Raw genomic sequence first — 21,008 nt, 5'->3', positions numbered from 1 at the left:
AAAATTACATAAAAGATACTTTTAAGCAAAATTAAAGTATGTTTTCTAAATCTTTCAAGTTTCTCAAAGCTGGAGTTTCCCCCTTCCTCTTTTTGTGGACCCTGCACTGCTGGAGTCCTCCACTCAGTGCATCATCCTGCACGGACCACCAACCTACAAGGTCAGAGAGGGCCAAGTGGTCTGTAGATTCCCCCAGTGCCCTATAATGAATGGGTACCTTTTCGAGAAAAGAGAAAGAGAATATTGTGGCTGATGACTAATGTCTATAAAAGCACAATGTTCTCAAAAAGATAAGGAGGTATAAGTGACGTGGCAGCCCTTCAAAGCAATACCCCAAAGAAAAAGTGGGTAGAAAAGGGACAAGATGAGAAAAGGTAGAGACAAAAGCATGAGCTCACAATAAAAAGCCCATGAGAGCTGGAGACGCTCTTGATCATGAAAAGGAGGAGCCAGATGATGGAGCTAGAAGACAGTAGGGTTCTGTTGTCTGCAGAAGGGGAAGTAGACAGCTTTGCCTGCCCTGCCCCAGGTGTTTAAATCAAGGGGGATGAGAGGGAGAGTGTGTGTAGAGCAATGTCAAAGTCAGCTGATCTCTGTCCCACACTGTCTACCACAGAGCCCGCAGCTGTGCCTGTGGATGAATCAATGAGTCATCAAGGAAAAGTGAACTTATAGTTGACATCCTCAGCTTAGAAGAAAGTGTGAGAGAGTTGGAAAGATTTTCAAACAAAAAATACTCAAGTGAAAAGATTCTAAAGACAAGATGATAGACAGTGTTGGTCAGATTAGAGATACAATTCCTCTTTGTCCCAGCATTCCCCCTTATGGGAATTTCTCCCACAGATTTCCGTGGGCATGTGTGCAATGATGTACCTGTGAGGTCATCCACTTGTAATTGCAAAAGTTTGAAAACCACAATATTGTTCATCAAATAGAGGACTTGTTCAATAAATGAGGGCACAGCCCTGCAGTGCAATACAGTACATGTATAAACTAGAACCAAGAAATGAGAAAGCTTTCTGTGTATTGACAAGGAGACATCCATTGCTTAGTCAAAAAAAAGGAAAGCTCAAAATTACAGTATGCTACTTTCGGGGTAGAAGTTCAAATGGAAACATTTCAAAATGTGTTTCTGCTTGTATTTTCATAAAAGGTGGGTATTTTCAAGGAGAAGAGTTGAATACATGTGGATAGAGAAAAATACAAAGGCTTTTGCACAGAACCCCTTTTTATATTGTTTTGATTTTTTGAATTGTGAATATTACTGATTTGAACATTTTAAATAGGAACCAATGGCTCAGAGAGTGTGGTGAGTGGCAGCAGTTGAGTACCCACTAGACATTTTCTTGCCACCCCAGTGCAGTGAGACGGGAAAACAGGAGTGCACTGTGTTTGCATATGGTTGGAATCTCCCTCAGTATTTTCCAAGCATTGAATTTTGAGGTCACTCCCACCCAAGCCCCAATATCAGTTGGGCATCCTGCTTCCCTTCCTGATAGAAGATGAGTCTGCTAGGGTGGCCCAGGCAAATCAGCAGCTTTTCTGGGGCTGAGGCTGTGGCTGCTTCTTGTGCAACCGGCTGGACACAGAGGCATGACTTTCTGGCCTTGAGAATGCGGGGCACTCAGAGTCAGACCAAGAGTATGTGTGTGGGGAGACGGCTGGGCTCACCGACTGCCAGAATCAAGGGTGGGAGAGAACGGGATACCACTTATCTCCCTCACACTCCTCCTTCCTCATTCCAGACCCAAACACCAGACCAGTATGTCTCCAACTGAGTAAAAAATGGGAACATGGGATAATGCCACATGTGAGGAATGTGTGGAATCCCACACACAGCACAACACTGATGTACTTAATTTGGTTTATAAATACAATTTCTGTGGAATCCTCTTGTGTGTTAAAAAAAAAAAAAAGACCCACTTGATTAGAAATTAGGGAAAGTGGATTCCCATCTGGAATCTGTTGCCATCTGGAAGTAGAATCTCTTGCAGGTCATTGAACTTCTCTTTGCCTTCCTCATCTGAAACATGTGATAATTTTTAAAAATATTTTTTTTTTGATTTTATAGAGGAAGGGTGGGGGAGAAATAGAAACATCAGTGATGATAGAGAATCATTGATCAGCTGCCTCCTGCACACCCCCTGCTGGGGTTCTGAGACCGCAACCTGGGCATGTGCCCCTGACTGGGATCGAACCCAGGACCCTTCAGTCCCCAGGCTGACGCTCTTTCCACTGAGTCAAACCAGCTAGGGCGAAACATGTGATAATTAATTGTCTGACCAAGCACATAGAGGTTAAGAACACAAGAGGCTTGAAAAAGTACAAACATAACTTTGAAGTTAACTGAAGGCATGCTTATTACCTACATGGCTTACATTTTCTTCTCTTTCAACCTGAAAAGGTTGTCAGCAAGTACACTTTGGTTTACTCTGAACGAAGTTAGGGTGGCTTTTCTGGCATACGGGGGTGGGGCGAGGGGACTTTAATTTCACAATAGGATCTTGCTTTGTGTTTGTTCAAAACCCATTTCTCAACCCTTCCTTCTGAGAAACAACTTCCACCCACCATCAGTTGAGTAGTTTGGGTGGGTGTTGACTCTTTCCTGCTCCAGAGGTGGACATGTGACCCAGGTCTGACTAATCCGAGCATCCTGCCTTCCAGAGCTACTGGATGGGCATGTGACCAAGCCAGCCAATTGCAGACAACGAGTTTCAACTCATTAGCTATTGTTGGAACTACTGAGAAGTCCTCCCTTTCCACTGGACAGGGTGCAGGCCTGGGGAAGCCATCTCACTCTGACCAGAGGAAAGCCTGCCTGAGAATGATGCCACCAGAGAGGAAAGCAGAGCTGACAGGAGAGAATAAAGAGAGTCCTGGAAAGATTGAGGGGATCTCTTTGTAAATTATACCATTATCTAACTACTGTATTGTACATCTGAAACTAATATAAAGTAACATTGAATGTGAACCGTAATTAAAATCTATATATATAAAAAGCCAGTGACAGTAAAGCCATAATGACCAGAATGACCGGCCGCTATGACGCCCACTGTGGCCAGCGAACCGGCCTGATCAGGGGGTGGGGCCAGCCAGCCAACCTCCCATGGCCCCTCCCCTGGGCCAGCCTGTCCCTGATCAGACTCTCCCACCCTGATCAAGGGCAGACCAGCTGGCCAAACACCCACCCCCATTTCCTTCCCCCCAGCCATCCCTACCCCCTATGGGCCCCCACCACCCTGATCAGCCTGCAGCTCCTCCCCCTGGCTGGCCCTGCCCCTGATCACCCCTCACCCCATTCAGAGACAGGGCTGGCCAGCCCACCACCCACAACCCCTCCCCCAGCCGGCCCGGCCCTGATCGGGCCCAATCAGGGCAGGCAGGCCAGCCAACCTCCCACCATCTCCTCCTCCTGATAGGCCCAGCCCCTATACACCCCGATGGGGGCCAGGCCGGCTGGACCCCACCCGTGCATGAATTCATGCACTGGGCCTTTAGTAAAATAATAAAATGAATCCCTACAAAGATAAACCATGTGCCCACATGCAAAGTTACATGATTTAAGAAAATGTAAGGTTTAAATTAAACTTTTATGAAATCCAAAAGAGCTAGAATTGTTTCCCTGATAAATATATATCATTGTTGTACCCAGGCAACATATTATAATTTAACAGAGACACAAATTGCTAAAATAAAGAAGTGCTTCATTTTATTTGCCTCTTTCAGCCATGAGGTCCAAGGAAATGCAAGTTCTTGGAAATGAGAAATAATACCGAAATGTGGAACAGACCAAGTTTAAAGGTTGTATGGAATCAGCAGAAAGTGGCTGTCTGGAGTGAGTTTTGGCCTAGTCGTTGGCCAAGGCCAGGTGTACCGTTTTGTCTAGCCCAGGTAACAATTTCTGTGATAACTATCCAGCGCGAAGAGAGTTGTCAGAGAATAGTGAAGCCCACACAACTGAAATGTTTACAGTACATGAAACAAAAACAGTCAACAACTATTGATCCATCACTTAACTGGCGAATCAGTATAAATCTCAGTAGGCAGCACTACAAATATCTCTAGTCATTCCTTTATATGTTCACTCATTCATTCATGAAGTCAATGAGTGTTTATTAAGCACCTATGGTGTACCAGGTGGTGCCTGGTTAAATGCTAGAGTTATAAGGATCAAGAGTAAGGCGCATACTCTGCCCTCAAGGAGCTCCCAATCTAATCTCACAGAGAGATGTGGAAAAGAGAAAGACCATGCATAAGGAGGTGCTGATAACAAGTCTGTCCAAAGTGAGACCAACCATGAACTGCAGTTTCCATGCTAAAGGCATGTGGCATTCCTCCTCCCTTCAGAAAAACAACTGCTCGACATAGCTTTGATCAGTCTTCCAGTTCCAGGGTGATCATGGGGACCCACAGCATGGGACAAACTATGTATCTCCTCAGTGCTCCCCAGAGGGACCTGATAACCATTCCTGGGTCTGTCGTAACTTGGCAGAGGTTTGGTATCAAGTACAAGTCTCCTTCCTATAGTCCCGCCTTCCACGAATGTCCCTGAGACTCACTTTCCCTCCTTGCTCAACCCGAATTCGGGGAGGTTTTCCCTTTAGCTGCTCACCTCCATGTTACTCTGCTGTTGAAAGGTTTGTGATTTCTAACCAGCACTGCTGAGTCCATCCCACCCAGCCATGGCAGAGCATGGAGCCATGAACCAGGAGGTCACGGTTTGAATCCCTGTCAAGGCACATGCCAGGGTTGTAGGCTCAATCCCCCAGTAGGGAGCGTGCAGGAGGCAGCCAATCAATGATTCTCACTCATCTTTGATGTTTCTATCCCTCTCTCCCTCTCCCTTCCTCTCTCTGAAATCAATTAAAAAAAACAACAACATGTATTTTTTAAAAGTATGCCCATTACAAACTGCCAATCAGCAGCAAAGGAAAAGCCTCTGGCTCCTGTGAGCAAGGCAGATGTTCAAAACTGAGGTTTTCTGTGGAGCATTAATGTGTATGGTGGTATTAAGGCTTTTTGATAAAAGCATTTGGCTTATTTAATTCATTTAAGAATCAGTGTCATAGCTAGAGTTCTTTTTTATTAACTAAATCTTGATGATCACTATAAATTGAAGTGTACAAATGCCCTCATATGAAATTATAGTTTATTCTCAAAATATCCTGAGGTTACTTGTTAGTAAATTCCTCATTTAGTGTATTTCCAGAAATCACTCACACACAAAGAAACAACAAAACAGAATCTGTACAAAAATAAGAGCTCTCCATTTTCCGTAACACCTTATCTTTTGTGTAATTAACTTGTGAATGTAAAAAAAAGTACCAGTTTAGAAAATTATACAAACATTGCTAGGTCATAAGTGCTCTACATTCTCTAGGAAAACATCCCTTTGGAAATAGGACAACTATTGGGAATTCTTCGTGAAACTCAAGTCCTGGGTGTGCCACAGATGCCTGCCTGCTCCAGGGCAGCATTCATAGCCTATCTGTCCCCTGTGCCACATCTAGAAACTGTCTGCGACTTGCAACGAGTAAGATACCATGCCTCTTTCTTCAGATGTCATTATTAAGTTCTGTGGATATCCTCAGGGTGACACTCTATTAAAAAAAAGCAAAGAAAGGTTTAAAAGAAGGTCAGCAATTCCAGTACCAGCTATTCAAGTCCCCAAAGCTTTGCAGCCCCGAAGACATGACCTCACTATGATTTGTGCTAAGCTTGAGTTGACTCCTCAAGAAGTTTCTTGGCTTTCTATATATTTTTAGCTAGTCCCAATTCATTGGTTTCAAAAATCTAAGATTTTTGCCTGTGGCCAAATCTAATAAGGTTCCACCTTCTCTCTGCCTTGTGGACATTTTTCAACAACATTTATTTTTTCAAAAGACATATATATGGCTTTGGCTGGGTAGCTCAGTTAGTTAGAGCAGTGTCTCAACATACCAAGGTTGGGGTTTGATCCCCGGTTAAGGCACATACAAGAATCAACTAGTGAATGCATAGATAGGTGGAACAACAAATCGATGTCTCTCTCTCTCTCTCTCTCTCTCTCTCTCTCTCTCTCTCTCAAATCAATAACTAAAAAATTCAAATAAATAAAAAGACATATCTCCAGGGGTGAGAGATGGGTGGAGGTGGGCAAAGAGGGGGAAAATGTGGGACATCTGTAATTGTGTCAACAATAAAAAATAAAATAAATAAAACAACATAAAAAGACATATCATTTGGAACCAGTTAATGAGACCTCCTAAAAACAAAATCAGGATGTATAACTATAAACATCAAATGGCAGAGGACACTGGAAACTTCATTGTTTGGGAGAGCTGCTAAAGCCGCATGCCTTTGGGAAAAAACTAAGTTGCACAATACATATATTTTTCCAAACACGTAATAGTAAAAAGAAAGGCAAATCATGCTCTCATTTTTCATGCAAAAAATTTTCTATGGATTTTTCCAATCCTAATTGTCAGCAATTTACAACATTGAAATGGATAAACACCTACCTGGAAATCATGGATGAACGTCAGGAAGTAAAAAATAAAACCGAAGGCCACTGTCCATTCACAGATCGCACTCACCACATGATATGCATAATCCTAACAGCAATGGGAAAGAAACACAATTTAGCCTAAATGGATGCACTTCAGAGCAGAGGAGGCTGTCCGAGAGCATCAGTCAACCCCTGGAGCAAAGACAGCAGCAAGGTTGTGCAGGTGAATGGCAGGGCGCCTGCCCAGCTCTGGCTTTAGCCCGCCAGCCGTGGCTCAGTGATTGAACATCAACCTATGAAATAGAAGGTCAAGGTTCGATTCCTGGTCAGGGCACATGCCTGTGTTGCAGGCTCCATCCCCAGTGTAGGGTGTGCAGGAGGCAGCCAATCAATGATTCTCTCTCATCGTTGATGTTTCTACCTCTCTCTCCCTCTCTCTTTCTGTCTGAAATCAATAAAAATGTTTTGGGTTTTTTGTTGTTGTTTTTAAAAAAGGCTTGTTTTTGTTTATAGAGTTTCAAAAAGCAAAAGAAAGGCCAAAAAATGGCTGAGAACAGGAAGCCAATGTGGACTCCACAGAAGGCAGAACTTCCCATGCAGAGCAGGACTTGCTCTCCAGAGGCTGGGAATCCCCAAGTTTTCCAAAGCGTACATATCGAGAGGAAATTGGCTAACTGTCAACACTGGGTTTTGTGGTCTCTACTGCTACAGAAAATGTCAGTTCAGAAAATAGTTCAGCTTAACATTATATGTAAACATAGCAGCAAAGCAAATGCTAACGAGACATCTGTACACAGTCACTGACTACCTTCTTGGGGGCAGGAAGGAGAGAATGGGCAGCAAGAGTGAGGATGGCTTTCACTGGGGTTCCAAGGTCAGCTGCCTATGGAAGCCAGGAGATTAATAAAAATCAATGGAACTGGTAGTAGCAGAGAGAGAGTGGAGTGGGGAGGAAGCCCATGCTCATCAGCTCAATTCCATTTTCACCAAATGGGGACCTATGACACCAGGAACACCAGGGCTGCTTTTAAAAAATGAAAACAAAAGTGAGCGTGTGTGTGTGTGTGTGTGTGTGTGTGTGTGTGTGTGTGTGTGTGATCTCCTGATTTTGAAATGCTGGAAACGTTTTAAAAAGCATTTTTAAACCCCATCTAAGTAAAAACTAACACCTGCATTTTGACGTTGCCCATTTGCCAAATCAGGCCTGTGGACTGCCAGGTCTGATTTCAAGCCATGACCTGTTGCTTTTTATCTTCCCCTCCCCCCCCCCCCACACACACACTTTGCTTTCTGCTATAGATCACAAGTGTGAATAAACAAATGGTACCGGATTGCAAGTCAGTTCTATGATGACAGTTGTTTTCTTTGATCCAGTTTTCATCCACAAAGATTAACTGAGGAACATTGAACTCTCAGACACCTCTCCTTACTCTCCCCCTTCCAGGACATCACCATCCACCCTCTCTCCTTATCCAGGTCGAATTGGGGAGAACCTAACCACCTCACACTAGGGCAGCGGTTCTCAACCTGTGGGTCGCGACCCCTTTGGAGGTCGAATGACCCTTTCACAGGGGTCACCTAAAACCATCCTGCATATCAGATATTTACATTACAATTCATAACAGTAGCAACATTACAGTTGTAAAGTAGCAACGAAAATAATTTTATGGTTGGGTCACAACATGAGGAACTGTATTTAAAGGGCCAGAAGGTTGAGAACCACTGCACTAGGGGTTAGAGAACAGAAGTTGCCCCCTTTTTGGTGACAGAACCAGGGGATCTGCTTCATCCCCTTATCATCCCGGGACAATAAAGATGGCTTATAAAATTTTGGCAGAAATTTCTTTAGCATGATGTTAATGAAAGTATGCTGAACCAGAAGCCCATACTCCACTATCCATGTGTGAGTACAGGCAAAGCTCTAATTTCCTTGCTCCATAAAATGAGACAGTTAAATTCTAATTCTCACCCTCCCCACCAAGTTAGTCAATGCACAAGTCTGCATTATGAAAGCCCTAAAGCAGTACACATTCGTTTGAGGCAGTACCTAAGTGCTTATTCCATTTAGTGAATTAATGCAAAGGACTTTCGTTTTATTTATTGATATTGGGAACAGAAGGCAATCTAAGAGTGGCATAGTACTTTATGGAGTAAATATAAAAACAGGTACTTTTAACATTTTTAAGATTAAATAAGGAATGAAAAATAAAAAGGCTTTTTAAACAGCCTGGGATATGCTTTGATGAACCCTTCCCAGCAGCTGATTTTTATTTGATTTGTGGGGGAAAGTCTCCCCCAAGTGGTTGAAAAGTAAAGTACACCTGAGGCTGCTCTGCTGTGAGGTCTCACTCTCAGGAAGCAATCTATATAAATAAAAGCCTAAGTGACCATTCGACCGTTCGACCAGTAGCTGTGATGCCCACTGACCACCAGGGGGAAGACCCTCAACACACAGGCATGGAAACATGGAACAGACTGATGAATCTCAGAGGGGAGGGGAGAGAGGGAGGAGGAGGGTGGGAAGAGATTAGCCAAAGATCTTACATGCATACTAGAGGCCTGGTGCACAGATTCGTGCACCAGTGGGGGTTCCTCAGCCTGGCCTTCAAGGATTGGGCTGAAACCAGCAGTCCAACATCCCCTGAGGGGTCCCAGATTGCGAGAGGGCACAGGCCAAGCTGAGGGACCCCACCGGTGCATGAATCAGTGCACCAGGCCTCTAGTGTTTTATTTGTAAAATTTTTCTGAATCATTCTCTTCCTCAGCATCTTCAGTCTCTCCCTTGTCTTCTGCAGGCTCCCATTGTATGCCAGAATCCTCTAACCACACTGTCCCCTATGGCCTTCATCATCTCATTTCTCCTTTCCCTCTCACCTCCAAATGTTCATGGACAGCTGGATAAAAGAAAGACTCTTCTCACATTTTTTTAACCTCCTGCAATTGGCTTTTAACTTCTGCATTCTTAACTGAAACTGCATTTTGGATAACATCAGTAACTCCACCTCTCCCTTGAAAAAAGTTCCTAAAAGAGACCAAAAAACAAACACCCACTCCTGCTATTCTTTCATCAACTCTTCTCTCCAGGGTGTCATTCATTCTCCATATGGCATCGAGATGAGCCACCACTGTAAGTATCTAAAGGCACAAGTCCATCTCAAATCTGAACATTCAGTCCTGGGTGTTGTGATCTTTGGTCTGGAAATCTCACTCTACCCTCTGCTCTGATGGCTCTCAATCCCACCAGAGGTCCAGTCCCATGTGTCCAACTGGACATTTCTCCTTGATGTTTTACTACAGCCTCAGACTCAAAAATTCTAAAAACAAACCCATCCACGTCCCCCATGAAATAATCTATCCTCCTAGGAATCTTATCTCTCTCTGTCATGGGAACAAATTCTTTGGCTTGTCCAAGAAGTCCTCTTTGATTCATCATGTTCTTTCATTCTCATGTTAGTTACGTGCCAGTGCTCATCAAATATTTTCCCCCTATTACTCCCAATCAATCTAGGCTGGTCTTTATTTGAAATCTGAACTGCCTTCTCTATCATCCTAAATCTGGGCTCCCTCCTCTTCAATCAATTCCAGGCATTTCTTCTAACTAATACTCATCCAATAATATTCTTTCAATTTACTTCCCTCAGAGGGAAGGGGGAGTGGTAGGAAGAGGTTACTCAAAGATCTTTTGCATTACCTATGCACACAGATAATAGGGTGATGAAGGCCTGAAGCAGGGTGAAACTCTCAACAATAAAGATTTTTTTTTTTAATTTTGAAAATAATCCCAGGAATCATTTGGGATTACTCCAATAGCTAATTACGACCCATGAATTGCCAAATAGTTGGACAGTAAGTTACTTACTTCATATTTTGCAACTTGTTCTAAGAAATGGCAGTGATCCTTTCTTTCTAAGAAGGCTTCACACAGCCACAGTCTCATACCACCAGTCTTGACACTCATATTGAAAATGACTTGAATTTTACCTTTTCTTGGGGATTCCACTCCAGCTTGGTTATGGAAATCAGTGAAGCACAGGTAATCACTAAAAAAAGAAGAGTGCTAAGGAAAGTACTGAAGAAAATAGGTCCTTTAATGTTAAGACTAGATTATTCTTCTAGTAGTATAATTACACAGTGTTGAACATGTTTTACCTCACACCCATTAGGTTGTGAAAACAAGTGTTGGTGCAGATATGGAGAAGTTGGAACCCTTGTGCACTGTTGGTGGGAATGTAAAATGGGGCAGCCACTGTGGAAAACAGTACAGAGGTTCCTCAAAAAATTAAAAATAAAATTACCATATGACGCAATTCCACTTTGAGGTATACACCCCAAATAACTGAAAGTAGAGTTTCAAAGAGATATTTGTACAGCCATGTTCATGGCAGCACTACTCATAATAGCTAAACGTTGGAAGCAACCCAAGTGTCCGTTGACAGATGAATGGATAAGCAAAATGTGCTATATACATACAATGGAATATTATTCAAGAAGGACATTCTGCAATATGCTACAATATAGATAAACCTTGAAGACATTAAGCTAAGTGGAATAAGCCCATTAGAAAACATAAGTACAGTATGATTTCACTTTTATGAGGTACTTAAGTAGTCAATATCATAAAGACAGTAGAACAGCGGTTTCAAATCCTGGGGAAAGGGGACAATAGGGAATTATTGTTTAACTAGAGACCCGGTGCATGACATTCATGCACTGAGGGAGCAGGGAGGGAAGGTGGGTGGGTCCCTGGGCTCAGCCTATGCCCTCTTGCTGTCCAGGACCCCTCAGGGGGTGTCTGCCTGCCAGGGATCGGGCCTAAGTCGGCAGTCAGACATCCCTCTAGCAGTTTGGGACCCCTCGCTCCTTACCACCCGCCTACAGTGGAGGCGGGAGAGGCTCCTGCCACTGCTGCACTTGCCAGCCGTGAGGCCAGCTTCTGGCTGAACAGAGCTCCCCCTGCAGGAGTGCACTGACCACCAGGGGGCAGCTCCTGCATTGAGCGTCTGCCCCCTGGTGGTCAGTGTGCATCAGAGCGACCAGTAGTTCTGCTTTGCATATTAGGGTTGTATTATATAGGATAAGTGTAGATTTTGTTTTACAAGTTGAAAAAATTATGAAATGGATGGTGGTGATGGTTACACAACTATGTTATTTAATGCCACTGAACTATACTTAAAAAGTGGTCAAGATGCCCAGCTGGATATCTCAGTAGTTGAGCATTGACCGATGAACCAGGAGGTCACAGTTCAATTCCTGGTCAGGGCACTTGCCCACATTGTGGGTTAACCCCAGTAGGGGGCATGCAGGAGGCAGCTGATCAATGATTCTCTCTCATCATTGATGATTCTCTCTCTCTCCCTCTCTCTTCCTCTCCGAAATCAATTAAAATATATTTTAAAAATCGAAGAGATATGTCCTACACCTGACCTTGAGGCCAGCCTAATAATGCCCAGGCAATGAATCCATTGCCCTCCGTGGACAGGAAGGTCTGCACAAAAGCAGTGACATCCATTTGATTGAAGGCAAAAGAGAAAGAGAATTGAGATGCTCTAAAAAAAAAGTTAAAAATTCAAAGTGTTGCCTCAATGCCAAGTTTAGAGCCTCCTCTAAATTCAGGATCAGCAACTCCTCTCCGTACCCCCCACCCCCATAGTTTGCAATGCTGAACACTTCTATGTTTTTTTAAATAAAGCATAGCAGATTCTCTGACGCTTTTATGACCATATTTCTGTTTCTAATAGTTTTAAAGCCTCTTAATTCTTTCGTTTATTTGTTTTTTTAGTTCTGGGCACCTGGTACCATGCTGCAGGGGGAAAAGGAAGAGGTGGGGGAAACCCTGGCTAAATGGATTTGGTCTCAACTCCCAGAAACCTCAGAGTCTTGCCGAAGGAAGCCCAGGGCTGTGCCATATGAGAGACAAGAATAAAGCACTGTGATGAGGCAGAGGAAAAAGTATTAATTCAGAGCGGAATGGGGTTGGAGGTGTCAGGGAGGCCTTCCCAGAGTTGAACTTACTCTAAGTTATGAAGTTTGAGGAGCCCTTTAGAGCAGAGCTGTCCCACAGAAACACAACACCAGCCACATGTGTGATGTGCAGTCTCTGTGCAGTAGGCACTTAGACAGGCATGAGCAGACTAGGAGCCATAGGCCAGGTATGGAATGTCACCGGGGCGGAAATCCCAGGGTACCTAGCAACCGGCAAAACTAGGAAAACAGGGACCTTACCCCAGGGTGACCTTTCCTCCCCTATCGAGTCTTTCATGTCTCACTAGTCATGAGGCAGACCACCCCCACCCTCCCCATAGAGGAGGAACAAGGGGGGCAGAGAATAATCTCATATGACTCTTTGCACAACCACTTCTTAAGCAGTAAGTCCTCTGGACAATGAGGTTCTGGCACATATCACATGATTTTGGAAGCACAGCCTCAGGTATGTTGACCACAGAGACAGAGCTTTGGTTAAACTGGAGATAACAGCTAGGACTCAGCTCCAAGCCCAGAAAAACAGTAAGGCCAGGAGGGCAACACATGGCTGACATTAGGACCAGCTTTGATGGCTACTGACCCTCTGCCCTGGCACCTACCAACCACACCTGGTAAAGCTGATGAATATTCTATTGAGATCCTCCCTAGGACCTCCCCGAAGAGCCCTGCCTTTAAAGAGGGGATAAAAACCCTTAGATGGAGGACCCAACTCTCTCTTTCTCCCTCTTACCCAACCTCCCTCCCTCTCTCTCTCTTGAGCCTTTCAGGGCCTTTCCCCACCCCCTTCTTTCCCCAGTGCATGCTCTCTGGGGAACACATCCGAGCCTTTCCCCTTCTCCTTCCCCAAGGTGCATTCTCTCTGCCTTTGTTTTTCCTAAGCTCCAAAGGCCCTTCTTTTGCTTCTGTAACTTGTTTCCTGAGCCCACGCAGCCCAGCTGGCTCACTTCTTCTGCTTCTACCTCTGTGACTTTCTAAATAAACTTCTGCTTGTATTTAAGTCTTGGCCCTGAATTCTTTATTAGCCAGAACTCAAGTACTAAGGTTGCTGAACTGAGGTCCATTTGCCAGGAACATTCTGGCATTGTTTCTCAGCTAACAGCAACATTTCAAGAAAACTAAAAACAAGAAATGAAATTTAATTTTAATGACATAGCTCCTTGAACACAATAGATAAAAATATTACCAGTTCAACATGTAATAATACAAATAATTATTAATGAGACATTTTACTTTTTTTTTTAAGTCTTTGAAATCTGGGGTGTGGTTTACACCATAACCCGTCTCAACATAGACTAGCGACATTTCAAGAGCACAATAGCTACAAGTGGCCTGTGGCGACCATATTGGCCAGAAAGACAAGGTGGAGGGGGTGGTACTCAGCCAGGAGAAGGGCAGGGCGCAAAAGCAGAGGGCAGGAAACAGCCCAGTCTTGGGGATTCTCAGAACACATGTCTCAAGCAAGGGAACCTGGACCTTGTGCTGTTACTTTGTGAAGTTTACACTGTAGAAGCTGGTGCAAGACAGAGTTTACCAGGAAGGGCCTAGAAGCCTAACTCTAATGTGCCTCAGTTTCTTCAGTAGTTAAATGAGGCTATTTCACAGGAAAGAGAAACAAAGGCATTTTAAAGATGCTTTGCAATTTTTGTAAGTGAATATAAATACCATGCTAATGGTTAATGCCAAAGACTTTTCTATTTGGAAGAATCTGTTCAAGGTAAGGTGATACAGGAACATACCCTGCTTCTGTGTGGGGCTGCAATCTCTTGGCATGGCTAAGAACTAGAAACAGGAACTCATAGTATTTGAAACTCTGAGGCCTGAAATGCTTATTGTGCTAAAACTCTCTCTGATTTTAATATTTAGAGATCTGTCTCCAGAGTTAAAAACAAGGGAAGGTTTCAGGCTAAAGGTCTGAAGGAAATGTATTTGAAGAGAAAGGATGAATGTCTTCAATCCATAAACAGGACAAGAAAACTGAGAAAGAACTATCTTAGGAACCAGGGTATATATTTTATCGTTAAATTTCTCAATACTACTAGTAAGATTTGTTTCCTCTGTGCTTACAAATTTTGTAATTAAAAATTTCCTTCCCCAAAATGAAAACAAAACCAACCCCAAGACCATGTGCAGACTTCGCATTTTGTATAGCTTCTATCTCAAAAGAGCAACGCAGAACTTACTATCAGAATCACATGGTATACTGCCACCCAAGCTTGCCCACTTTATACCACAGGCCAACCCAAACGAACAACACGGCTAACAGAATAGTTCCCATTTTCCTGTAACATAATCACCCTTTTTCATGACTCTGCAGCTTTCTCCGATAGGAGTGCAGATGGTATTTCAAAAGATGGGAAATATTCCACCCCGTGGAGACCACAGCTTTTTTATGTTCTTTGTTTAATGCCGAGAGAGAGAGAGAGAGAGAGAGAGAGAGAGAGAGAGAGAGAGAGAGTGCTTTCATTTCCTCTAAATCAGAACATACAAATGTGATAGATACATTTTTTCTTTTCACGTTGAATTACAAAATGAGATAAAATTTTGAAAATAAAATCAGCAGTAAAAAGAAAAGGCTACCTGTACTTTAATTGACTTAGAAATAAGTAATATAGAGCTTTTAAAAACCTCTTAATGTGGATGAGTAAATGAAAACATCGAATTGCCTAGAGCAGCGGTTCTCAACCTGTGGGTCGAGACCCCTTTGGGGGTCGAACAACCCTTTCACAGGGGTCGCCTAAGACCATCGAAAAACACATATATAATTACATATTGTTTTTGTGATTAATCACTATGCTTTAATTATGTTCAATTCGTAACAATGAAATTGGGGGTCACCACAACATGAGGAACTGTATTGAAGGGTCGCGGCACTAGGAAGGTTGAGAACCACTGGCCTAGAGGCACTGAGAAGGAAGAGTCTGAACTCCTAGGACTTCACAAAGCTATTCCTTTAAGTACAATGTCAATATTTGATGTCTTTTCTTTAGCCAAGTACTCCAAAGAAAAATAAATATTTTACATGGCTTTTAAAACTGACCCTGCTGGGTAAACACAAGCAGAAACTCATTTTCCCAGCCTCCTTTCATACCATTCTTTTCCCTCAACATGGTTTTTATCTAACCTGACCAAGTTGAGACATATTCTCAATGATTGACACTTTTTTTCCAATGGTTCGTCTGAAGTATATGGAAACCTGGCCATTAACCTTTGCTTTTTTCATGCTCCTTTTTGCTGGGGGGCAGGTAGGGGAAGGTGTCGAGCTTGTAAGGACACTAACAGATGTGAAAAGGATACTGGGGATGACAGCTGCGCAGGAAATGAAGGAGATGGCCATCCGTACGCGGCAGGTGGAGAGGGCGTTCCACTGGGGACAGGACTTGTAGGAGATGATGGATTGCAGGAGTGTGTACACCACACCGCAGACAAAGGCCAGAAGGGCACCACCATCATGGACCACAGGGACCGCTAACTCCTAGGGAGAAAGACACATGTATGCGTTATTCCAAGTGGGTCTGTCCACACCGTGATCTGAGCACTCCCTCCTCTGGGCTATCGGAGGCCATCCATGGTCACAGATGACCCCAAATCGAAAAGATGGTCCTTGCTGGTTTGGCTCAGAGGCTTGAGGACTGAAGGGTCTGGGGTTTGATTCCCAGTCAGGGCACATGTCTGGGTTGCAGGCTCGAGCCCCAGTGTGGGGCCTGCAGGAGGCAGTCAATCAATGAGTCTCTCTTATCATTGATGTTTCTCTCTCTCCCTCTCCCTTCTTCTCTGAAATCAATAAAAATATACTTTTTAAAAAGAAAGAAAATGTGGCTGCTTGCACAAGATTACCAAGAGAAAAGCCTTCCCCCACAATGAAGTAAATGTTCTACAGCAAGCTTGGGCATGAGGGATGAGGACAGAGCGATGTCTACCTTACAGGGGCAAAGTGGGGCATGGTGGGCTGCGGAGTCTGGCTAACCTGAGTAAAAAAGTCTTGACTCCACCACTGGGCTTTGGGTCCTTAGTTTAAAACCTCAATTTCTGATCTGTAAAATGGCTGTATTCATTTCTGCCTTGCAGGTCTGCAATGTAGCTTATTTGATAAACTGCATACAAAATTATGCAAAAGTGCCAAGGGTGCTTGGGGTTTTTAGGCTCCCTGCTCCTCACTAATCTCTATTTGTCCCTCCCAAGCTACCCCAAATCTAAAAAACTGCTCTTACAATGCTAAGACAACTTCAAATCAAGTCCCTGGCCCCGAGTCATTTCAACAAGAAGGCAGCCCCTATATCCAGTCTAGGCAGAAAGCCTGGTGTTACCCCAAATGTGGTCATAGGGAGCCATCATAAAGCTCACTTTAAGCTCCTTTCAAATGTTCAATGGGCACCTACCTTCCGGCATAACAATGACATTTAGATTGAATGACTGAGTCCCTACTTGAACTTATAATTTTGAGTTTTGCAAAGGGGCAGGTTAAAGTATTGTCCACGAAAGCCTAATTTTGGCCACAACTCATTGTCCACACCTGTTTTCCAGACTTTTCTTTGACCACCCAGGTTTCCATAGCCCCACTGTGTTCTTCATCCAGACTGTTCACAAAAAAACATACTGCATCAACCTATGAACCAGGAGGTCACGGTTCAATTCCCAATCAGGGCACATGCCCGGGTTGTGGGCCCAATCCCTAGTGGGGGGCATGTGGGGAGAACCAATCAGTGATTCTCTGTCATCACTGAATCTCTCTCTTCCTTACTCTCTGAAATCAATAAAAATATATTTAAATAAAGTTTACAAAATAAAAATGAAAGGTAAAAACTTTTCAGTTATATATAATGTTCAGCATGGTGACTATATTAAATAAAGGTGTATGTATTTCCAAAAGTTGCTAAGGAAATAAATTTTTTTTTTCAGAGAGAGTAAATCTTAAAAATGCTCCTCACAATGAAAAAAAGTAACTATAAGAGGTGATAAATGTTAACTAAAGTTACTGTTTAATCATTTCACAATATATACATATATCGAATCACTATATTATATATCTTGCACTGATACAATGTAATATGTCAATGGTATCTCAATAAAATTGGGGAGAAAGCAATATTAAACAAAAAAAAAGTAAAAAAAAATTAAGAAGAAAAAGTCTTTTTTACTCCTTGAATGTTAGTTAGGCACATTTGGTCAAGGGAAAATAAACAAAAATCAAGGCATCCACTGCTGAGTCATTTCCAAGAATAATCTTCTGAGAATCCTGGTTCTTTCCACTCCACTTTTTTTTTCCATGCTAAGTCAACATTCTGAATTTACATACTTTTTCCCTCCCACCAGCACTGTCAGGGGATTTGCTGCCTCCGCCTGGCCCATGTCAACACTCCTTTAGGGATCTTAATCTGCAAACTGCACAGGCCCCACATTAACCCTGACAGTTCCAGATCACAGAGCTGTATTTGGCCTGTGGAGCACAAACTCTCTTATCAAAAATGCCTTTTGAAGGGAAATGATTCTTAGATCGGGCATGAATCTTGGACTGAGGATAAGATGAACACCTGGTGCCCTTTTGAGATCTCTTTTGCAAAACTCTCTGGTTAACTGAAAACTGAATCAAAAGAGAGAAAACTAGGATATTGAGAGTGCTCAACCTCAGAAAACATGACTTTTCAAAAAGGAAACTTCTCGAGGAAAAGTACAGCAGAGGCAGACACTGGTGAGGACATTCCTAAACGTAGCCATCCCCACCCACCAGTCCAGGAAAGGAAGCTATCTGTGAACTTCTGATAAACACAATGTACTTCCTGCTCAGGAAAATCCCACCAGAACCAAGGCCCTCTCCTGCCCTCACATCTCTCCTTCTTCTCAAGGTAACAGCTCAAGTTGGTTTGCTCATGGCCTGCCGAAAATGAATTGCAGGATGTCAAACAAGGAAGTTGTCAAGATGGGAACAATGACAAGGCAAACACTTTGCTCTCAGGAAAGTTACCGATTCTATTTCTGGGTTTTGATAAAATGTAATCTCGTCATGAGTCCAATTATCTAACCATCTAAGTTTTCTTCCGAAAGTCTGCCCTTTGTGGCTTAAAAATTGGCAGGTGTATCACTAACAATGTTGAGTGATTTGGAGAATAAAGTAATTAGGATATCAGACAGTGCCTACTCTCCCTTGCTGAACAATTCCTATCCACACCTACTAGACAAAGGATATCATTCTAGGTGCCCCCCCCCCTTTTTTCATCATGCTTTCTGATGCTGCAACTCTGTGAATCATGACATGCTTTTTTCTCCCAGAGATATCCTCATTGTAACATTGAGGTTACCTCTTTCCCACAGGTTCAGGACAGACTGCTTCAATGCAGGGGCCACTTCTACCTTTCCTACTCCTATGATCTTGGGTAAGTATTACCTCTCTAGGCCTCCACTTCTCCATTGAGAATAAGGAAAATTATACTACCTACCTTCGAAGGTGGTCATTAGAATTGTATGAGTTAGAGCAGTGAATGCTGTCATAAGTATGTCACATAGAAAATTTCCATTACATGTTATGAGAAAATGAATATGATCATAGAACATAAGGAAATGTCACAGAGTCTCTACCATGTGGGAAATGTCATGGGCAACCATGCATTGCAGCACAGAATATCTGATTTCACCACAGGGGAACAATAGGAGAAGAAAGCGAGCTCTCGCCCTTCCCCCTCACCTCTCTCTCTCTCTACACCAGCTATTTTCAACTGGCATTCTGTGACAGAATTTTTGAAACATGCAATACCTGTCTATTTAGCCAGGGGCACTGACTTCTTTTCCGTTAGATTGTAAAATTTTTTTAAAAAGTTAACAACCAACACAATGATAGCCATCCAATGTGAATGAATCAAAAGTATAGCTATTTTTTATCAGATTGGCAAAAAGAATTTAGTAATTAATTTGTGTGTCATAAGATGAAAAAGGTTGAAAATCACTGCTCTACACCATAGAGACGTAGTCTTTCCTCTAATAATCAAGGAACCCTAGTACACATCTGGTGGGAATGCACACTGATACAGCCACTATGGAAAACAGTATGGAGTTTCCTCAAAAAATTAAAGATGGAGCTGCCATTTGACCCAGTGATCCCACTCCTAGGAATATATCCTGAGAAGCCTGAAACACCAATCAGAAAGAATGTATGCACCCCTATGTTCATAGCAGAATTACTTACAATAGCTAAGATCAAGTGCCCATCAGTAGATGAGTGGATAAAAAAGCTGTAGCATATTTACTCAAAGGAATACTATGCAGCTATCAAAGAGAAGAATCTCTTAACTGTTGAGACAGTATGGAAAGACCTGGACAGTATTATGCTGAGTGAAATAAGCCAGTCAGAGAAAGACAAGTATCACATGACCTCACTCATATATGGAATCTAATGAACAAAATAATATGACATGGAAGCATGCAACAGCATGAGGATTCTCAGAAGGAAGAGATCAACCAGAACTTTTATATGCGTGTATGCATAACCCATGGACATAGACAATAGTGGGGAGAAGGCCTGGGAGAGGAAGGAAGTGGAGAGGAGGGGGTCAGTGGGAGAAAAAAAAAAGAGGACATCTGTAATGCTTTCAACAATAAAGATACATTTAAAAATAACACATTAAAAATAATCATAATAATAAATTAAATTAAATTAAATTAAAGGAGTAGCCCTGGCTGAACAAAAAGTTGTCCTGGAGTAATTTCCTTTCTGCTGTCACAGGAGACAATAGTGATGGAGAGAGCAGGACCACCCTAGTGTTAGCCTGTAATGATGAACCCATGATGACATAATGACCCCCAAGCACAGGCCACTGGCTACCATACATTATCTCACCCAATCCTTGCAATAATTCTAGGAGCTGGGTACTATTATAATTAGTACTAATTTAAACACAACCAATGTTTTTAAAATATTAAACATTGTCTCCGTAGCTAAGTAGGTCCCATGTTTCCTTGAAAGAGATCTCAGAATGAATAGGAATCCACAAATTAGAAAAACAAGTAGGGTGTTTTCTGAACACCTGACACCATAAGATTAGATCGAGCAGACTCCTCAGTAGTCGTCATGTAAGTTCATTGGCTCTAGCTGGGTTACGTTTTGGCTCAGCAACTACTTAGCTAAGGAACCCTGAGCAAATTATTTCACTTCCAGGCACCTATATCCTATTCTGGGAAAGGAAGAGATCAGGTGCCATTGTTTGACTTTAACACCAGAGGTTCAAACTGTAAAATCAGTACACACACACACACACACACACACACACACACACACACTCATACACAAATGTTTTCACACTTAGTGAGGCCATCACAGTAGCTGAAGTCATTCTCCCAACACATCAACCACATCACTGAGAACATGGAGCATTGTAAAGCCTACAGCTTCACTCAAAGCACTCTCTCTGTGTCTCATAATCAAGCACACATGCCCCCCATCACTTCCAAACACCAGATGGGACTGTGTTTTAAATGGTATTTGTTTCTAAAAAGCAAATTAACCCATTTTAATAAACTCATCAAGTATTTGATAGCTATCCTAGCACAAGCT

At 42.8% G+C, this 21,008-nt stretch overlaps 1 protein-coding gene across 1 annotated transcript in view; it reads right to left on the bottom strand.

Moving 5' to 3' along the window:
* Positions 1–3,688: 3,688 nt before the first annotated feature.
* The window catches only part of DRAM1 (DNA damage regulated autophagy modulator 1), a 42,796-nt gene continuing 25,476 nt past the window's right edge, over positions 3,689–21,008 (bottom strand). The window contains exons 4-7 of the mRNA XM_081085101.1: positions 15,764–15,941; positions 10,469–10,527; positions 6,501–6,593; positions 3,689–5,600 (exon numbers count right to left, since the gene is read on the bottom strand). Of these exons, the coding sequence (XP_080941227.1) occupies positions 5,556–5,600; positions 6,501–6,593; positions 10,469–10,527; positions 15,764–15,941 (375 nt within the window). The 3' untranslated portion in view covers positions 3,689–5,555. The remainder of the gene's footprint in view (positions 5,601–6,500; positions 6,594–10,468; positions 10,528–15,763; positions 15,942–21,008) is intronic.

Source organism: Myotis nattereri (assembly GCF_964212035.1).
Source record: "Myotis nattereri genome assembly, chromosome: 2".
NCBI lineage: Eukaryota > Metazoa > Chordata > Mammalia > Chiroptera > Vespertilionidae > Myotis > Myotis nattereri.
This window is presented reverse-complemented; position numbering and strand designations above follow the sequence as displayed.